This window comes from Brachypodium distachyon, chromosome 5, assembly GCF_000005505.3.
Source record: "Brachypodium distachyon strain Bd21 chromosome 5, Brachypodium_distachyon_v3.0, whole genome shotgun sequence".
NCBI lineage: Eukaryota > Viridiplantae > Streptophyta > Magnoliopsida > Poales > Poaceae > Brachypodium > Brachypodium distachyon.
Window position 1 is genome coordinate 1,231,334 of NC_016135.3, and position 21,153 is coordinate 1,252,486.

The 21,153-nt window shown below is 43.8% G+C and overlaps 3 protein-coding genes across 7 annotated transcripts; 1 reads left to right on the forward strand and 2 right to left on the reverse strand.

The window, feature by feature from the left end:
- Nucleotides 1–3,343: 3,343 nt before the first annotated feature.
- Nucleotides 3,344–7,458, forward strand: LOC100843732. Of its 3 annotated transcripts, XM_010241335.3 has the most exons (3): nt 3,345–3,693; nt 5,662–6,809; nt 6,885–7,458. In XM_010241335.3, the coding sequence occupies exon 2, from the start codon at nt 5,672–5,674 to the stop codon at nt 6,791–6,793; it is 1,122 nt and encodes a 373-aa protein (XP_010239637.1). In that variant the 5' UTR covers nt 3,345–3,693; nt 5,662–5,671; the 3' UTR covers nt 6,794–6,809; nt 6,885–7,458. The 3 variants fall into 3 exon arrangements, with proteins under 3 accessions (XP_010239636.1, XP_010239637.1, XP_003580224.1); XM_010241334.3 differs by having other exon boundaries at nt 3,344–3,693; nt 5,657–7,458; XM_003580176.4 differs by having other exon boundaries at nt 5,662–7,458.
- A 401-nt stretch (nt 7,459–7,859) lies between these two features.
- LOC100846773 lies at nt 7,860–15,762 on the reverse strand. 3 transcript variants are annotated; one of them, XM_010241336.2, is made up of 8 exons: nt 15,512–15,762; nt 14,619–14,748; nt 14,444–14,511; nt 13,518–13,928; nt 12,361–13,410; nt 11,107–11,319; nt 9,885–10,073; nt 7,860–8,264 (listed from the first exon to the last, which is right to left on the reverse strand). In XM_010241336.2, exons 2-8 carry the CDS (start codon nt 14,746–14,748, stop codon nt 8,208–8,210), a joined length of 2,118 nt encoding a protein of 705 aa, XP_010239638.1. In that variant the 5' UTR covers nt 15,512–15,762; the 3' UTR covers nt 7,860–8,207. The 3 variants fall into 3 exon arrangements, with proteins under 3 accessions (XP_010239638.1, XP_003580234.2, XP_014751670.1); XM_003580186.3 differs by having other exon boundaries at nt 14,607–14,748; XM_014896184.2 differs by having other exon boundaries at nt 14,607–14,748; nt 15,508–15,762.
- A 3,517-nt stretch (nt 15,763–19,279) lies between these two features.
- Nucleotides 19,280–21,153, reverse strand: LOC100823224 (probable indole-3-pyruvate monooxygenase YUCCA5). The gene has a single exon (XM_010241337.3). It carries the CDS (start codon nt 21,011–21,013, stop codon nt 19,745–19,747), a length of 1,269 nt encoding a protein of 422 aa, XP_010239639.2. The 5' UTR covers nt 21,014–21,153; the 3' UTR covers nt 19,280–19,744.

Below are 21,153 nucleotides of genomic sequence, written 5' to 3' on the forward strand. Positions count from 1 at the left end.
ATCCTCTTTGACCGTCTCCCAGCAGCAACGGAAAAATTTCCCGATGAAGCCGTCGGGGCCCGGAGCCTTCATCGCCGGCAGTCCGAAAACGGCCTCCTTGAGCTCCTCCATGGAGAAAGGGGTCTCCAGGTGGCTGAGGTCCCGTGGGGCATATCCCAGCTCATGCCAGTTAATGCCCGTCGTGCGGGCCACAGGCGTGCCCAAGAACGCCCTGAAGTGGGCAGTAATCGCGTCCTCCTTCTCCTGATGAGTGATCGCCATGCCCGAGTCAGTGGAGAGGGCCTGAATGAAATTCTTCTTCCGTCTCCCATTTGCTCTGATGTGGAAGTACCGGCAGTTGACGTCTCCGAGCCTGATGTTGGAAAGATAGGCGCGTTGTCTGATCCTGCTCTTTGCAATAGCGGCGAGGCCGATGTATTTGCTCTTCATTGAGTCGTGGAGCCGTCTTTCCCCCGCCGATAATTGCCTGTTTTCATGTGCCACGTCCAGCCGTCCGATGATCTCCGTGGCCACAGCCATTTGGATGTTGATGTTGCCAAAAGAAGCTCTATGCCATGCCTTAAGTGCCTTGGCCGTGTGAGCTGGCTTGACGTGTATTATCCTCGCCTTATCATGGGAGAGGACTGGCGCATCCCAAGCCGTTTTGACTACTTCCTGAAAACCCTCCATTGGTCCAAAAGGCTTCAAAGCGGAAGCTGGACACCCGAGGGAAAGATTCCGAACCTAGGAGCAGCAGCGGTGCGTGGTCGGAAACGGCCGCCGGCAGGGCCTGCAGTGAAGCGGCAGGGAACAGGAGGTCCCATTGTGATGTGCAGAAGAACCAGTCGATTCGGAAAGCGTGGGGTTTTCTTGTCCGCGGGACCAGGTGTAGCGGCGCCCGGTCAGTCGTAGCTCGCGCAAGGTAAGGACATCCAGGGCGTGCTTGAAGCTGCGCATGAGAAGGCGATTAAGCAGGGAGTTGTTCTTGTTGGCCGCGCAACAACCACCTGTCTCCCTGGGTGACTGCCACATCTTTGAGCTCTTGGATGAAAACCAGTTTATTGGCGACTCCTTGCGGCCCGTAGACTCCGGTGACCTGCCAGGAAGAACCGTCGGCCCTCCAGGTAACTTTGGCCGAGATAGTGTTGGTCAAGGTGGTGAAGTCAGACAAGGAGAAGAAGCGGCAAGAGGCGGCCAAGATGATGCCTCCCCGGGTGCCATCCGCGGGGAGGAAGCCGAAATCGTCGATGAAGTCAGGACCTAGGAGGCCGGAGATCGTGAAATGGTCGACGTGTAGTAGCTTGGTCTCCTGCAGGCAGATTATAGAGGCATTGGCCTCATTCGCGAACGCACGTACAGTAGTGCAGCGGGCAGGGTTGTTTAGACCCCGAACGTTCCAGCAAAAAAGATGGGTCGAATCGCAGGCAGAAGGAGGTGTGCTTGTCGTTGTCATCATTGCGGAGACAGGGAGGCAACACACTTGATTCTAACATTCAGAAGCGACGACAGGCGGGGGCAGTACGAAGGCGGACGAACATGATGAAGGTAAAGATCCCTACAACTACTGCAGTTCTAAAAGCGAAACAACTGAAAGTACGAAGACATCTGCTTCCGCGGGCACGACGAAGGGGCGAGCCGTGTCGCAAGAGACGGTGAAGCTCGCGAGTCTCTCGTCAACTAACATTTAATTGCTCAGAATTTTTTTAAACAATGTACAAAATCAAAAACCATGTTCTCAGCCTACTGTTAAAAATTCCGGCTTCATTGGGCAAATGATCGGTAGAGAAATGACATATTTTGTTTGATGCTCAAATTTTGAATTCAAAAACGAAAGTTAGTACTCCCTCTGGCCGGAATTACTTGTCAAAACATTACATGTATCTAGACGCTTCTTACACATAGATGCATCCGTATTTGGGCAAATCTGAGACAAGTAATACCGGTCGGAGGGAGTAGAAATTTTTGAAAAAACTACAAAAAAATCATAATGTTGTCCTTAGCCTACTGTTAAAATTTCAGCACATTTCGGCTAAGGAATGAGAACAAAACTTGGCGGACGGCCAAAGCCTTCCACGTATGCGAAAACCATTTTTGACTATGTTAGGGGTCATTTAAACGGCTTAAATAGTTGAAGATTGTTTTCTAACTAATATGGTAGTTCAGAGCTGTAGTTTAGTGCAGGGTTGTAATATGAATTTATCTCATTATCAGATGATTATTCCAGATTGCTTGTTGGGAATGGACTTTTTTAGTAACCAAGAAATCTATGAGCATATGAATAGTGTTTCCTACAATACTCAAACAGTGCTGCAGATTTCTCACCTCCCTGTCTCATGGATATTCTTACTTTTCAATTGTTCCACAAATGGCTATTGGCCACAGTTGTCAATCCAACCTGTTGACCAATTTAGAACAATGGTTATCAATCCTAAAAAAACCCAACGGTCTGGCACTCGCTCATCTCATGGAGCCACCAAAGCTCAATGGGTGGCATTCTAGGACCTGGATTCAGTGAAGTTACTTCATCTGACTTCAGGTGGTTGACATGTGGCTCCCACGATCCGTTGGCCCACATGTCAACCACCCAAAGTCAGGTGAAGTTACGTCACCGAATCCTTCTCCGGCATTCTAGCATGCATGTTGCGTGGCACATCAACATGGAGGCAAGACATGGTGTGTTGGCTGCATCGTGAATAGTACATTTTCTTTATCTATTCGGTATCTATATAACCTATAAAGTTGATCCCACTAACTGCAATTAATGTTTGCAAGCTTAACATGCAAGGTGTCCACATCATCATGCACGTCATGCACATTATGGGCATTTAGAGGCTCCACATCACCATCCACATCATGTGTTGTTATATACTAGCAATCCATTTTGGTGTTACATTTGAATTTAATATTTTGATGTCTAAGATTTTTCATCTTCACGTCGCATATAAATATTTCACCAAACACACATATTTTCATGATATGTATGTCAATGTTTCTAAGATCTGCAAATATTCAGGTTGATGAAACTTCACTTTTCAGTTTTTTCGAAATTGTTAATGTTCGTGCACATCAAAATTACACCTATTCTTTTCTGCATAGGTGTTATGAATGTAAAATCATTTTTTCCTACAATATTCGTATTTATTTACATTAAATCATATTATTATCATTTATTTCTAAAATCATATTCAGATGTGCATATAGAATTTTCCGCGGCAACGCGCGGGGAATCACCTAGTTTATCTGTATATATACTAACTGTATAGTTATAGAAAAAATTAAATAGTAAATATTAAATTTTATTAAATGTACAAATAACAGATTCTAAACAAAACCGAATTGGTCTGAAAATATATTCGGAAAGACAGTTCCTTTCTTTCCTCTTCCTCTTCGTTCCTCTCCTCAGACCTGACCTACCCACGCTCCAATCCGACCGCTGTGGCCTGTGGCGCCCACCGCCGACGCCTCACCCCCCACAAACCCTCCGTCTCTCACGTACTTCGCCACCGCCCGCCGGCCACCGCAGTCTGCCGCCACCGCCTTCTAACAAGATCCTGGAGTTCCCCCTTTCCCTCACCTAGCTAGACGCGGCCGGCGGCTGTCCCCGCGCCCTCGCCGTCGCCGGCAATCGACGACTCCCTGTCAGGCCGTACGCCGTCGTCGTACCTGGCTACCCGATTCGGCGGTTCCCAGTGGTCGCTGGCAAGTCCCCCATCGGTAATTTGACTTTCCTCTAACTGCAACTTTGCTCCTCTGTCCCCTGTCCTCTCCCCCATATATGATGAGTTGATGATCCCTTCAATAATTTAGCGGATAATGACTTGTATTAACATATTATTTACAGAAAGTTTGACAATTTAGCAAGATGAATGTTTCTGCCAGAAAATTACTGTGTGATAGTGAAGAACTCATGGGCCACAAGCAAACATGCTGAAATAGAGCAACTTACATGTTTATGGAAAACAAAAATCTTAAACTTAGCAGCTTGTGTCCAGGCTGAAGTGGTGCCATACTTGTCGGAGCAATTTTGCAAACTATAGTGCTCACAGTGACCTCACTGAGATAGACTCTCTATTCTGACTAAAATTTTCATTAGCCCTAGTACTTTGATCATTAGTTCTTGGCTTTCTTGCTATATATTAATGTTACCTGGCTCTGAGTGGCAAATACACTAGTGTGCTTCCAATTGCTTGGTTGCATTCCGAAGGTCGTAATGTCGTTAACACAGCTTGAATCCTGATAAGTGCTATCTTCATGTGATAATATCATAATAGTTCCAGCGGCGGAGGACGTACCGAAATTTTGGTATGGAATGTTGTTATTATTAACCAAAGAGTATGATGGAAAATAGAACTAGCTAATGGAATCATTATCTGTAATCTGTGTACGAACGTGATCCAATCCCACACTTTACAAATAAATCTCAGTCTGATTACAGAATCATGGTATGCAAAATCATGGGATAACAAGTGTTTGCCATGGTTATCTTAGGCAGCTGCCTGTCCTTGGCTGTATGGTCCTTTGCCTCTGAATACATCATAGGTCTCAACTTTTTTTTAAAGACATGGGTCTCAACTAGCTTGATCTGATGGATGTGAAAATAACATTCTGCTGCATAATGTTCTTCTGTAGCCCTATAGAAAGTTTTTACGTAATGTCTTGCAATAATGCAACGAACTTGTGGCTTACATCATGTTGTATTTGGTTATCAACATTTCAATCTCTTGATATATATCGGTTGTGAGAAATCTACTTAAGTAGCTGGTGGTGCATAGAGGCTGTGGTTAATGTGAGTATTGGTGGGTGGGTGATCTAGATCGTCTTTATGTCGACATGTTTGTTGAGGCTAATGGAGTTTATTGATGACCCATTAGAATTATTATATCACTGGATTTTTTATGCAAATTGTAGTGTGGGTGCTTGCCGTTATCATTTGGGTCAGTTTTACACTGCTGGGTGAGAGATGTAACGTTCACTGTCGCTAAGTAAAGTAAAGCGTTATTATCATTATGTTGTTCTAGTCAAGGAAAAAGGTTATATATAGTTAATGTCATCTTGTTTTTTTTGTTAGACATGCATATCTTTTAGTTTTTAAGTACATATGATGAGTTATTAAATAGAGGATAAATAAACACATAAGAAATAACACATTGGAGTTACGAGCTTTTTGAAGATTTCTAGTTTGTGTCACCATTTGATGACACGAGGACAGATACTTGACAGACGCAACTAATTGTACCGTTCTTGGACCTAACAGGGGTTTTAGGATATATCAAATCATTTGGTCTCTTAAACTAAACTCATCAATTCTGGTTGTAGTTGATTCGACCACTCTGATTGGAGTAATATGATCACTGTATCAAACATGCGAAATCAATTGAATAGTTATTGACTTTATATGCAAATTGATTATCTTAATTAAAATCCCAACTGTTCATAGTTTTTGTTCTTAACTTGGAATTCCTTGATTGAACCTGAAAGTTACTAGTTTATGTGCATATATGGATACAGGATGAATACAAATCATATAAATTAATTTGGATTACTTTAAACTGTTGAAGCACGTTAACATATACACAATTTTTTTGCTTTGTCTGCCATGAATATCTCAATAGTCTCTCCATTGCTATATATACTTGAATATTAAATTAACTTGTTATGTACTTCAAATTGGTCCCAGGACAGCTTGTCCAAGATGCCAAATGGAGAGAACAAGTTGTTTAAGATGCCAAATGCAGATGGAGAGATTTCTGCGCTGCACAAGGAATGGGATGATGCTCGATGTCCAATTTGCATGGACCATCCCCACAATGCTGTCCTTTTGCTCTGCAGCTCTCATGACAAAGGATGCAGATCCTACATATGTGATACGAGCTATAGACACTCAAACTGCCTAGATAGGTTCAAAAAAATGAAACTGGACCACATGGACAGTTCGTCACAGCCAAGCTCTTCCTTTCCCAGAGATCCGAGTAACCGAAATGTTGCACAGATATCTCGTGTTGGTCTCAATAGAGAGAGTCCCAGGCTATTAATAGATATACCTGACCGGGGAGATCTTGGTCATCAGCATGTCATTCATAGCTCTGCAGCCATAGCTGGACAACAAGAAGAAACAAATTTTATTCAAGATACAGATTTAACATTGGTAGCTCAGGAGGGAGAAGGAAGTCGGCTTGTGGAGTCAGGTGAGGCGGCCAACTTGAACCAATTGATGTGCCCTGTGTGTAGGGGTACTGTGGAGGGCTGGGAGATCATAAAAGATGCCAGGCAATATTTGGATGAGAAACCAAGAGCTTGCTCGCGGGAAGCATGCACATTTTCTGGTAACTACAGTGCGCTCCGTAGACATGCAAGGAGGGTCCACCCCACAACAAGGCCTGCTGATGTGGACCCATCAAGACGCCGTGCGTGGCACCGCCTGGAGCACCAGCGCGAGTATGGTGACATACTGAGTGCAATCAGGTCTGCTATGCCTGGGGCAGTTGTGCTTGGAGATTATGTTATTGAAGGTGGTGATATGTCTTCTCACGATCGTGAAGGCAGTGGACCAAATCAACCAAGTGGGTCTTTGTTGACAACGTTCTTTTTATTCCATATGATGAGCACTACTCCAATGAGATCAGGAGATGAGCCAAGAGGCTCATCAAGGGGCTTGAGAAGGCAGAGGCGTCGTTATCTGTGGGGAGAAAACTTATTAGGTCTCCAGTATGACGACGACGATGACGAGGAGGGGGACGATAACTTAGCTGAAGAGGTTCAGAGGCCAAGGAGTCACAGGAGGTTTGTAAGGTCAAGGTCGGAGGAGCGGCACTGATGCAAAAGCAACCATGGTAATTGCATTCTTCACCTGTAGTGAAGTTTACCCATGAATTAGCAATGACTCCTCGTGATCTTTGCACTGCCAGTTGAGTCAACGCGGGTGATGTGCTGCTTCGACTTGTTGAAGCGTTGCACGGATCTCTGAGACTTGAAGATTCAAGTCAACAGTGCTGCAGATTGAAGTTTGGATGGTTGAACCATGTTCGACTCCATTGTATTCGCAAGTCCTCCTGTAGTGATGTGGAGATGAACAGAAATGAGCATCCTCAGGACATGTTGCAACGCCGCCTCGCTGTCGTAACCTGAGCTGCTCATGATGCACCTTGCATTGTTTTCTCGCCGCGTTACCTACTATCATGCAATTTTTGTATATAGATTATAGACTATTGGAAGATACAGTTTACTGAATTTATGCATGTACTGCTGCACTTGATTTCTTTGTTCAATTGAAGCATGTAACAATCGCATGTTCCCAGATGATTGTGTGTGCTCTGTTTGAAATTACCAGACACTAGTGTCGGTGTTACAATCCTTACAATGGTAGGAGTTGTCGACTGATTATTCGCTAATCAGTTGTCGACTGATTACCAGACACTAGTTCATATGGTAACTATGCACACTGGTACCATTTTCCATGTATAAGTGGAATGTATTCCATGATGTATTTTTTATTTTACTTCGAAGTAGCTATCTCTGGAAAAAACTTGACACGTGCAACATAAAAAAATGACAAATTGATATTTACGTACTAGCATTGCATATTGCCCTGTCCTACCCCATGAAAGCATTAGCTGTCTCTGCAAAAAAAAAAGATTGTTTTTTTAACGAATTTCGTGTGATCGGAAATACTTCTATCGCTCAATAGAAGCCAAAAATAAAGGATTGGACTACATCTCTTTACTTCGTCGCCGAATGAGCAAGACGTATCTAGTACGGAGTAGAATCTTCGCATTGAAATCATCTTCACCTTGATCAGCGACTGTTCCATTGTAGCTTCAGTGAAGTTCTCAGCATGCATGACACAGCCAAACATTGCAAGGCAAATGAGCACACAGAAAACAAAAACCCCAACAAGCAATCCATGCAATTATCATATAACCTGCCGGTTTAATCGTTCTTATCAATCAAAATAACTCTTACTATCAAGTATCACATACAACCGAACGGACACATGACCTGTCATCATAGAGCGTGTAACCACTTATAAACTACTACCCCCACAGAAACTACCGAAAGCTTGCCCTCTGTTTACCCAACGACTATATCTGGTTCATAACTTCATACAAATTACAAACGTTGTATAGCTTATTCAGTTAATCCGTGTAGTGTCGACTTGATGAATCAAACCTATGATTCAACCGATTTACTGGCTCGTGTGACTTTTCAGATGCGCAGTGGAACACTCCTGATTAGTCTTCACAGGACTCGTAGAAGTTCATACTCTCCATGCCTGCCTCTAAATCTCCCTGCAAAAAGGAATCAGCATGGTCAGAAAATAAGTCATAACAATGGAAGGAGCTGCAGTGAAGGGTTCATGTTCATGGTACTAGACCAAACTCTGCAACTCTGTAAACTATGGTAACCAGACAGCTTTTGGAAAAACAAATAGGCAGGTGTTAGTCATTTGTATCTTTGAAGTTTGTATGTTTCTAATGAAGTCCATTTTACCCGCCCTGTCTTACGACTGGTCCTTAAACGTTGATTACTTAGACTGTAGTGCACAATCTTTTGGATCAGTGGTGGTAATGTAAAAAAGGAGGATTCCTCTGCTGTTATTGGTCCCCCTCCTCACAATCAAGAACATGTACCAAGCACATGTGTTGCGACAGACGGCTACTCCAGCACTAGACTATACACAGTAGCTTGGCCTGTCGTTCTCGTATGTATTTGATTAAACATCTGGGTTTTCTTCGCAAACAAGAAAACGTTAATTTATGTTCTGAATGACTTGACCCACTTTAACCTTTGTTTTGCTTGGACTAACTAGGGAGCCGGTCTCTTTTCTCTTCCAATTTTTCAGACCGTAATTGAAAACAAGGGGACGATGTCCCAGTAGTTCAAAAGCAGTGGGGTGTCATCCCCTTTTTTCTCGAAAGAAGCGTGGGGTTTAACCTGATGTTACTGGCAAACAGTACAGCAGCTTGAGGAGGAGAAGAACAAGAACCTGCATGCTCGAATTGCTTGAGCCACTGTCTGCAGGTCATGGAGCCACGACATCATTGATTCTCCACCCTCTCCCGTGAATCCACTCCGGCCAGACATCGCAGCCAAATCGCTGAGAACAGAGGAAAATGGGGAAGGGGCGGAGCTGCTGCTGCCAAATCGCCGCCGCCGCCGCCATGCTCAACAGTTGCCGACCGTGCCGAATTGGCCAACTGCACTGCTCAACTGCCTCCACCAACACTGAATCGTAAACCTGCTGCAGCTCGGGGGCCCTGCGGCTCTAGGGTTCATGCAAGCAGTGGGGAAAGAGGAATTGAGAGAGATGAGCAGGGCACGGGAGAGAGAAGAAGAGGAGGCAGCTGCCCAGCGTAGCGGTCCAAGGCGGGTTAACACACCAGCGTAGCCTCCAAAACTAGCCAAGTCAAAGGGGCAACAGGCCAGGGGGTGCCGACGAATGGGTTCAGAAGTTAAGGGGGGGTAATTTGACTGGTTTTAGAGTTTCGGGTTAAATTTGGACATTCCCAACAGTTGAGGGGGGTGGGGGTAAAATGGACTTACTTCTTTCTAAATTGAGTCACGAAGACTACATCTTTCCATTGACATACTGCAGAAAAGAAAACAACTTGACTTCGGTCATATAGATGTGTTTCTAACATAAACATGGTCTTCCTGAATATTAGTTTTCTTTCCCTTTGTAGACTGGCAGCAGTTAAAATAAATTCCTTTTTATATAAAGGTGCATGTCCAAGTGTAGATTCTTTGTTAGATATTCGTTGGTTTTTTGTAATGCTACAAAGTTCACACAATGGCGCTGGTTCTAATAAGATAACAAAAATATAGTTTTCCGGCGTCTCCATTGTTATATGTATAACAGAGTAATAGCTTCTCAGTTATCACTCCGCTTTAAAAGGAAAATTACATACCATTGATTTCAAGTCATCTTTTCCAAAGTAAGAGAGTCTGGCTTCATGTAATGAATCTACATTTATTCCATCCTGTGCACAGCGTGAATTTTTCTTTTCTTCATAAAAGTCAAAATCATCCAGAATTGATGTTACATGGCGATAAGCCTTGAAAATTTTCAACAATTCAAGACCCTGGGGCAGGTGAATCTACAGAAAAGAACAAGAAGATATTTGTTAAAATCTAGACAATGAGAAACTAAAATAAATCAGCAACAAAGCATATGGCGAGAACTAAGCTTGATACCATGTCAAAAGATGAGAGTTAAACTTGATAATATCAGGTCCTCTGAAATATTGGTAGATGTAAACAATGAATTGTAGTGCACTGGTCACCTTGAGCTACTGTTTGCAGTTAGATTACCCCTACGCGATATGTCTCGGGATACGGTTTGATGCATTATCAGGAAGTATTGGTATGATTTTCAGATTTTTCTAAAATTTACAAATGCTCTGTTGCTTGGAAAGAGAGTAGTTGAGATTGGTAGCTAAAAAACTATGTCCATTGTTGCCCCTACTAACTGAATATAGTTGTACTTTCCAGTTAACAGCCCACTTTACCATTGTGTCCCCAATAGGCCATATACATGTAATTTTGACATGCTTGTTTTAACGAGCAAGATAGTTGCTTGTCAGAGGTGGAACAACACCACAATCAGAATGCAAAATATGCGCTCTCTACAGTAGATACTATCCTTTGAAGGTATATCAAAAGAACTAAAATAGGTCCATTCGGTGCTACTAGATTTTACTACTCCCTCCATCCAACAAAAGATGTCTCAAGTTTGTCAAAATTTGAATGTATCTAGACATGACTTAGTGTATAGATGCATTCAAATTTAGTCTAAGTTGAGACATCCTTTGTTGGACGGAGGAAGTACTTAACTTTGTCCCCACAAGAGTTTTTCCCTGTTGTTGTGTACATAAAGTGATAAAAGAGACAAGAGTGCAAGGTGTAAGATGTGGCCAGGTAATATATTGATAATAACATAGGAACACCTTTGTCAATATGAGGAATTTTACATAATCCTGCTACTGTAAAGTCACTGAAAGGAGCAACTTTCTCTGGAGCAAATGAATTGTTCCTTTTTATGTTATCTAATGCATCAGTAGGAGAAAATCAATTCAACAAACAAAAAATGGAAGTTTTCTACAGTACAGAACGGGAGTCAAATCATGGTACCTCCTGGGTGTCCCTGCTGAAAGTAACAGGCCTGTTGTCATTATTTTCAAGAGTGATATGTTTGAAGAGCCGATTTGGAATGTCCTTTACAATGTGCCAAATTACGGGGAAAAAACCGTTCCATTTATCTTGTTGCCAAAATTCCATGGTCTTCTTGAAATCAACAGGTCCTAACATCTCAGCCAATCCAACAAACTGCCCACTTGTATTAACCTGAAATAGATAGTCAGTGAAAGCACCTTTCTTTAAATTTTGCAAGTTGATAAAATAGTGATAAATTGAACCAAGGGACAATTGACAAAACAGAGAGATCAGGATGCAAAAGGATTTTCCTGGCTGCAAGAGATTCATATCCAGTTATCCCCCAAGAGTAATGTGCGCACAGTTTAGGCAGTGATTCTAAGGCAAAACCACCCGGGGGCGAATGATCAAATCGCTCATCAACTTCAGGAAAAATTATCAAACAACATATGAGACTGTTTCATTCAAATCCAGTGAGGAGTATCCCGTGGGTTAAACGTATCTCTTGAGGAAATAATCGATCAATCTGATGGCAAGCACATGTGGTCCACAATTCAGGAAAAATGGCTTTAAAAAAAATGAAATATAGTACACATCATCTCTCTTATACATTTCGAAGATGGTGATCATCTGTTCACTCCACCAAGACGCTCTTAAGTAATTATCATAATTGCCACCCATTCTATCTGGTAGATGTATATTGATTATAGTTGATTGGAATGACATATATTTTGAGATAATTGTTATTTAGCACAAATTGGTGAATATGAACCACACATTAAAACAACTCCTGCAGTACATATGTTTAATTCCGTATCAAACGCACATGGATTTAGCAAGTTTAATATATTCAAGCCAGTTCATTTACAGAACAAACACAACAAAGAGTAGAATGCACATGAACATCATGCTAGCAAATCCCTTTTTCACAGGCCCCGATGAACCTATCAGCATCTACAGTTAACTACAGCAAATCTTAAAATAACAAAAATACTAAATTACCGACATTTTGGCTATGGTGGATTATAAAGGATGAGGAAACTAGCTAAAAAAAGAGTTTTTGCAGTAGAAAACTCAAGTTCATTAATGAAATTTACCATCATCCTCTACACAAATACTATTCTTGCTCAACTATCTCACTTGAACATATAATTAAATGGATATGAGGGCTCTTTAATTTTTGCGCTTTATGAACATGAAAAAATTAGACAAGAGTAAGGAATCCTTACTGACCGAAAAGAATAGGAATACAGGACACTTTGAACCCGTTTCCTTCATTAAATTCTTAGCTTCATGGAATGCAGCATCCAGCTTACTGTTCCCATTTGGTGTACTTGCCCAAACATTGTATTTGATACCTTTATGAATATCATCTTCACTATATGACTTTATCATGTAGAACTTGGCATGTTCATACTGAACTGAGAAGTCTGATCTGTTAAACTGATCCCTGTGGACCAAAGGACTCAAGGTATCTTTCTTTGTAGTAGCTGTTGTGGCATTATTCAATTTGTTTGCCCTGGGACCACAGACTTGGTCCCTTATATCTTCAGAATTTCTCAATGGATTTTCCTTCTTACTATTTCTACAGTGGTTAGTGCTGTTTACAACTCTGTTAGCCACCCATGCTCTTGTGCCAGTATGTCTGTTTGTGGTGATCTTGATTTGCGGATTACTAACAAGACTGCTGGCATAATTGTCACTTGGGTGACCACGTCCATGAGAAGCACCTTGCTGGTAGCTTGATAATCGACGTGCCTCGGCATCATGGCACCTTTGACCAGAATACAAAGGTGTCGTGTCTTGGTAGCGAAAACGGCGAGATAGTGCTGGAATTTCACTGCTGTAAACCTGTCTACTTGAAAACATATGGCTTTCAGCACCATACTGAAATTGTCTTGAGTATGAAATACCATTACACTTCTGAGCAGACAGAGAAGGGATCTCATCACCATAACTTTGTCTACTTGACAGCGAGGGGCTTTCAGCACCAAAGGGCCACTGACTTGAGCGTGAAATGCCATTACACTTCTGAGTAGATAGAGACGGTATTTCATCACCATAACCTTCTCTACTTGAGAGGGAGGGAATTTCAGAACCATGGTGCCATGAAAGCGCCTCATTGCCATTACACCTTCGAGTGGACAGAGAAGGGATCTCATCACCATACATCAGTCCTCTAGGTAGTGAAGGGTCCCCACGCCCCCCATTATCGAAGCACCATCGACTTGAAAGTGAAGTGGTTTCATCCACATAGCGGGTCCCTCTGGGTAACTCTACGATCTGCTTGAATGAAAATTTGTTATGAAGAAATACACAAAAGGGATTAATTGTTTACTACACACGTCAGATACACGAATGTATACAACTAAAGTGACCCACAGATATACCTCATTGCGATGTTCAGTAGACTGACCATTGCAGTTTGGAAGGGCAGTAAATCGATTTGATCCTTTGTACTTATGTTCTGGATGACAATCGAAGCTGAAATCAACTTTAGCTGCTTCTGGATATGACCTTCTCATGCGAGGACCGGTAGTACGATATGAATTAAGGTAATCATGCCCTGGCCCAAAGATGTTGCTTTTGGTTCTCATTTTTTCCATTACATGCGTTGATGCATCTGGATTTCTTGCCACTGCTTCCGACGATGAAGAAGAATTTTCCCAAGAACTGTTTGATAAATCAAAGTAAGGGTGCTGCCTATCATATTCACTTTCTGGTGAAATTTCTTCTGTAGAATATACATCTGACCCGATGGCAACAGCATACTTAGACTCTGAAGACTGTGCGTCATAATCCTGAGAAGGAACGAGTTGTTTGAATCATGATGAATAAAATCACAAAGTCTGGTCTAGAGCATGACATCCATGATTGCATGTTTGTACCAAACTACCAACACATACTTTACTTAGCACATAATTGCTGAACAAGAACTTATGTTCACTGTGCTATATTAATCAATTGTACATCTGAAGCACATGCATGAACATAAGCTACGACTCACGTATGACCTATAAGAATGTGATTTCCCCTAAATTAAACCAAGTGTCTAAACCAACAATAACAAGCAGAAATGTCCAAACCATTCACAATTGGTATGATGTCTCTTTGGTATTATGCGTGAGAAATGGAATATTTCATTTTTTATTTAGTCAGGTGGACTAAAGTAAATATTTAAAGTTCAGGCAAATATAACCACCCTTCTAATATTGAGCAATGATAATAGAAGAGATAGTGTTTCATTATAAAAGAAAGAAAGAAAGAGATGGTGTTGTGCAAATAAAAAGACGACTAGACAAGTGTATACTCATACCAGAAGTGACAAAGCCCTGTTTGCATGCGAAAGAAAATTGGCATCCTCTTCACATTTCATACTGTCCCCTGCAGGACAAGAAAGAAATTGCCCGCAAAATAAGAACAAGATCCAAAAAGGTCGCATTGACTCGGTTAGAAATACTAGTTTGTTTTGAAACGACCATGACTCATACATGACCGATGGGGGGGAATGGTATCTCGCCCAGCAAGCACATCATTCCTCATGATGCTTCTCATGCAGCTGGAAGTAGCATTTTCTGGTGTTGTTACCACAGAGGCTGGGGGATCAAAAGCTTCCTTCATCTGCGAATAAAAGTAAGTAAATGCAAGAACTCAGGACAACATTAAATCCAGATCATGTTAGTTTATTAGTCAGCTGTCAAAGTATTGAGAATGTCATCCCGTTCTGTCTATTCCATAAAAATAAAAATAAAAAATGCTGTCGATCATGAATCTGCATGACTTCACACACGTTACATGTTATAGCTGCTTCCATCGTCACATGTTGTTGAAGCTGGCAGTGGGTATATACTGTACGTCACTCACCAGGTACATATGAGATGCCACATTCTTAAAGGGGGACATCAATTATCCCCTGGAAAATGTTTTAAATGACCGAACTCTGACGCCCAACAAATATTCTACCAATAATAAAGAGTAATAAATAAAAGACCACGTTTCAGACTGGCAACTCATGGATTGAAGAACATTCATGCACAAGATTCCACCCACCCAACCACAAAATTGGCCTTCTACAAGTCTACAAGCGATTCGTTTTACAGAAAACAAGTCGCGCATTCCCCTAAGGCGTCTCTAGTGCAGCAAAGCCGTTATCTAACCGACTCGATCGATCAATACGCATGGTGGAGTGGAGGGTTCAGTGGAACCCTCGAATTCGGATCGGATTATCAGTAGCGCACCATGCCCACACGCCGCGAGAAAGTGGGGTGCATTGGATGGAACTGCTCACTCGGAAAGAAAAAAATCGGAAGGAGAAAAAAAAAAGGACCATCGCCGGGGTAACGATCCATCCATGGAGGCGGCAAGAGCTAGGGTTTTTACTTACGGGCGAGATAGGTAAGGAGCGATCTCCACTCGACGGCAGTCCAGTGCCAGTGTGGAGTAGGAGAAGGAGCGCGCCGTGCCGGATGCGGACGAGGTGAGACCGCCGTGCCGCCTCGCTGCGTGCGGCCGGAGTACGGGCAGGCGCCGGCGGTGATGTCGCCGGTGATTAGGCGCGGGAGATTGATTGATTGCGAGGGAGGAGGGATTTGGGGGAGGAGGTGTGCCAGATAAGGAAGGGGAAGGAAGAGGAGAGAGCCAAACGGCGAGAGAGGAGGAAGAAGAAGAAGAAGAACGCCGTGCACCAAGGCCCAGCCCGGCCCGTTAGAGATGGGAATAATGGGTCGGCCCGGGCACTTATGGGCCGAAAGCCTGTTTTTGCTTGACTGGTTCTCGGTTGATGCACCATCGCTGGCCTCCTGGAGCTCCGCGCGAAAGGGGATTTGCGAATCGTTGGGCTGCTTGCATGGCCGGTGCTCATGGGCCTCGAGTTGAGGGGTGGATTGGACATTATGGCCTATTCGGTTTTGGTGTTTTTTTTTTTGAGCTGTCGGTTTTGGTGTTACAGAACCAAACCTGAACCCTCCTCTCAAAAATGGAAAAGACTTCGATGTCAAAAAAAAAAGAGGTTGCCTAGACTGTACTGGAAATGTGCCCACCCCTGCCAAGAAGAGTAAAAGGTTGTCCAGACTATATTGGAAATGAGGTGATTACATCAAAGACATGCTCCCTCCGTCTCAAAACAAGTGGCATGAATTTCATCACTAGTTTCGAAATATTACGTGTATCTAAACATTTTTTACACATAAATACATCTGTATTTGGACAAATTTAAGACAAGTAATACTGATCGGAGGGAGCAGTATATATTTAGTATACTAGAGCCGATGGAATATGTTGCACGAGATATGCATGCATCCGCCGTTCGGTGCGCGGTTTAATTCGATCGATCCCCGCACGTCATCGATCGTCCCAAACACACAAGCAAGCAAACACGGCGCCTAACAAATGGAATTAGCGAACGCATGCATGCGTCCATGAATTGCATGTAAATTACGACTCGCTATATATACTCCGACAGGATCAGCACTTACACTATATACACATATGGGTATGTCTTGGCCATGTATACCGTACCTGCACGTTCAAAATGTGTACACAATATTTAATACTCTAGGTAGCTAGCTAGTCTATCCCTTTCTACTGGCAAGATATTAATTAAGGGTTTTTTTAGATATGGAAAAAGACTTTTGGGGCACGAACAAAATGCAGAAGCGACAATGGTTGATTGGTATATACGAGATTCACGTCTTTATATGTGTACAGTCAGCCCCGGTGTTGAGATTTCGGGACCAGGGCGAAATTAAAACTCGGGCCCTTAATATATAAGTACTTCATAAAAACAATACTATGTATAAAATAAATAATATTGTCAGTAACATTTAAATGATGCGCATTGAATTGGTTAAATCAAATATGTGTGTATACGGTTTCTTGAGACGGCAGAGCAAAACAGCGTGTTGTACTGACTGACTAGCGTCCCGCGATCGGGTTCCGAGAATTAAAATCCGCGAGAATTAAACTTAACCAGACCGATCATATTGGCTGACTGCATCCTCATAGACCACAGCGACACGCTCATAGGCTGGGCTGTAGGCCTATTTTTTTCTGAACAAATTATATACAACGTGGCTGTGTCCGGTTTGGGGGACTTTGAATTTCGGGGGCCGAAATAAAAGGATTTCAGCAATCCTTACGATCTACCTCCATCTTAGTTAGATCCAGGCATGGGAGAAAATTAATGTTGAAGGGTTAATTAGTACATTGCTAACTTTGACCGAGCTTTCAGATGAACTGATTGATGTATATACGCAACTCGACACTCTTCAAAGATTCTGATGGGTTTATACATGAATGTGGACCAAACAAGTGGGTTTTAGTTAGTGCCTTCTTGCAGCGTTTGTGCCCATCCAAATACAAGAAAGGGGCATGACACTTGTTCATTGAGGGTAGGACCCCCTTGTGTTTGTACAGTGCGCTGCTGCTGCCATCACTGGAAATCGACTGCCCCTTGCAAAAGCGCATTTTCTCCTGCTCCTGTGCAGAATATTTCAGTAGAGCCATTTGCCAATTTCATCACTGATGAGTCCTTTTCTCATCGATTTCATGCTTCATCTTAACTTATCCAATTAGCAATCAACCTACTGTACACATGGGCTGAAAAGTAAGGAAAACAACTTGCATTGTCTGGTTTTCAAAAGTAGGAGCAAAAGCCTTCAAAATTAATCAAGACGTAACAAATTAAATCCCATGAAATGAAAATTAAGTAAAAAAATATATCCTGAAAACATTGGTTGGATCAATAAAACATTGTCCTAGAAAAAGCTAGTCAATTGAGATCCAAAGATAGACGTAGAGACAATGTGAATCCTAGCACCATCTCAGGGAAACATAGGGTTTGAACTTTTCCTTCTGTCCAACCAAAATCTGCCTATGCGTCAGTGATTGCTGCTAGTGATGTGTGGAGATCTGAATTGGCCTGTGATTTGCCGGGGCCTCTCTCCAATAGGCAAGGCAGGGCCAGATGTGATGTGGCCTTTTGTACTGCTGGGCCTGTACGTGTGGCTCTCCTAGTTTTCCTTGTCATCTTTTTCATTTTGCTTGGTGGGGGTATCATCTACCTGGGGTACCATGACCCACACCCAGCTATGCATGCAGTGACTACTTGATATCTTGATGCATGCTATAATCATCACACATGTATATTGATTCCAAGTGAGATGATCAATTTTTTAAATTTGCTCATGGGATTTCATTGGAGCCCAGAATTATATATATGTACTTTTTGTGAGTAGTCATGGTTGCCCTGGAATTAGCTATTAGTAGGACTAGGACAGATCAGAGTATGTAATACATATGCGTGATGATCAAATGGGGATCAAGTTGTAATCCTAAATAATATGGAGTTGTTTCAACTTGTTCTTTTTGAAATGAAGGAGTTGTTTCAACTGAAACTCAAGCTAAGCGGCGCGTATATATCAGTACTAATCCTAGCAGCAGCTAGCTAGCTGAAAGAGATCGTTACAAATTATCTGGTATGTTGTACTTAATTAGCAACCATAATAATTAAGAGTGTGGCGCCTAACCCTCGTATTTTAATCCAGTACCTTTTCATTTTCTAGAAAAGATACTTTGAGCAACTAACTAAACTTAGTACTATAATTATGCAATTTTTGAAATGTTTCCATCTTATCATATCTAGTTAATTAAGAATTGAATTTTCCATTTGCTGCGAAGAAGAGTTGTGAAAACTGACTGCAGGCAGGCTGCTGCTGCTGGGTATTAATACTGTTTTCTAGTCATTGACTTTGCATGGTCAGTGAAGGAATCTTGGCACACTGCAGGGCCATCATGCACCAGGTGGTAGTAATAGCTCGCTAGTGGTGAGATCTGATTCTGATTTAACCAACAAGTGCACCAGGAGGCAGGCAAATTGGGATGGTGACCCCCAGATCCCGTATTGAGATTTGAGGCAGCCAGAGGACAATAGGCAGAGCATTCCACAGATAGGCCATGTAGACCACCCTGCCATGTTTCCACAATTCATTCTCCCTGAAAGGGACAGCACATTTCATCCCCACTCGATCTTCCTCAAATGCAAATGCAAATGCAAAATGATCCAGAGGGAAATTAGAGAGATTTTTGATAGAGATTTAATCCATGTAAGCACTGCAATTAGTTAATTTGTGAAACAACAGAGAGAGAGAGAGATTATATATTGCACTAGTCAACATGTATATTCACTGGGATCAAAAGGGGTTACATATAGAAGAAGGCAGCAGCAGTAGTAGAAGAACAAATGAAAGTATATATTGTTACATAAGAAAGAAGGTGAATGGACAAGAGCCTCTTCCTTCGTCACCGGGTAATTAAAGCCAAAGCCTCTGACTGAGTACTGTACACCAGTGACCATGCGGCGCCCCTTAGCTGCAGTTGAAAAATCCTGGCCCTAGGGCCCCACTGACGAGAGGGCTCCACCTTCTTTCACTTTTCTACCCCTACTAGTATATATATATATAATCATCTCCCTACTGATTAATTAACCTACAAATTTTTTTCACACACACACACGCACGCAGTACAAAAGAACGAATGAACAACGAAGCAATCAAGGGGATCGATGCCGATGCATGCACGCCATGCATGTGTCTGGTTAGTCGTCGCAGTAGTCCGGTGATTAGAAGATGACTGAGATCGACCGGCGGTGGCCGGCTCCGGCGGCTCTCTGCGTCGGCTTGTTCTCTTCCTTCCACACCTTCCCGATATCACCGGCGATGCGAACGGCATCTGCAGAGGCGCCGGAGAGTCCACGGCGGGTGAACCCAACGGAGTAAAGCCCGGATTCACCGAGCTTCCACCCGTTGGGAAACGCGGTGGTCGGATATCCGTCCTTGCCGAACAAGCCGCTCTCCAGCCACCTGGGAACATTGCTCTTGTAGCCGGTGGCCATGACCACGGCGTCGACGTCAATCTCCGTGCCGTTGCTGAGCTCGGCGCCGGCCTTGGTGAACCTGGCCACCCCTGGCACGACGGTGATGTCGCCGGATTTGATCCTGGCCATGGCGCCCGTGTCGAGCACGGGCGTCCTGCCGTGCGTGTTCTTCAGCGTCAGCGGGCCGACGGCCGGGCGCCGAATGCCGAAGCGTGCAAGGTTTCCCAGCACGAGCCACGAGAGGAACACCATGACCTTGTCGACGAACCACAGCGGGACGCACCACGCCATGAGGAAAGTCGCGAGCTCGAACGTCGATTTGCCCAGGAATTCCCTGGGAAGGACGTGGACGGCGTCACGGACAACCATGGACGGGGACGCGCCGTGGTCGCAGAGGTCGAGGGAGACCTCCATACCCGAGTTCCCGCAGCCGACCACGAGCACCTTCTTGCCCCGGTACGTCGCCCCGGACTTGTAGTCGGAGACGTGGGTGATCTCCCCGGAAAAGGAGTCGAGCCCCGGGATGTCGGGAACCACGTTCTCGGCGTTCTCCCCCGTGGCGACCACGAGCCAGCGGCCGAGGTACTCGACGGTGGACTTCCCGGACGCCGGCGAGGCGAGCACGCGCCAGACGCCGGTGTCCTCGTCGTACTTGGCGGACTGGACCGTGACGCCGAACTCGGGCTTGATGTCGAAGGTGGCCGCGTAGGTCTCGAGGTAGGAGATGAACTGGGCGCGGTCGGGGTATTCCGGGTAGTTGTCCGGGAACGGCATCCGGGGAAGCTGGCAGAAGCGCTTCGGGAGGTGGAGCTTGAGCCTGTCGTAGGTGCGGTTCTGCCAGAGGGACGCGATGCAGTTCTCGCGCTCCAGGACGACGAAGGGGACGCCTTGCTCCCGGAGGCTGGCGGCGACGGCGAGGCCCGAGGGCCCGGCGCCGATGATGATGGGCCCGGTCACCCACACGGCACGCGGGGTGAAGAGGCTGTCTGTGCGATCGCTACGAAGGAGCCCCATGATTTGATGCTGGTTAATCAAGCTAGCTTTGGGGGTTTGTAGAGCTAGGAGAGGAGATGAAGAAGCTGCTAGAGGCTGTGTGTAGTTGTTTGTTGTTTGTTGTTGTTGAAGAGGAAGAAGAAGAGTTGCAAGTGTTTTGT

Excerpts from the sequence above, each read along its gene's own strand:
- LOC100843732 (XM_010241334.3), top strand. The coding sequence starts at position 5,672 with ATGCCAAATGGAGAGAACAAGTTGTTTAAGATGCCAAATGCAGATGGA.
- LOC100846773 (XM_003580186.3), bottom strand. The coding sequence starts at position 14,748 with ATGAAGGAAGCTTTTGATCCCCCAGCCTCTGTGGTAACAACACCAGAA. Across the intron at positions 14,512-14,606 it reads TCGGTCATGTATGAGTCATG|GGGACAGTATGAAATGTGAA; the intron begins GTCGTTTCAAAA and ends CTTGTCCTGCAG. Across the intron at positions 8,265-9,884 it reads AAGATGACTTGAAATCAATG|GGAGATTTAGAGGCAGGCAT; the intron begins GTATGTAATTTT and ends TCCTTTTTGCAG.
- LOC100823224 (XM_010241337.3), bottom strand. The coding sequence starts at position 21,013 with ATGGGGCTCCTTCGTAGCGATCGCACAGACAGCCTCTTCACCCCGCGT.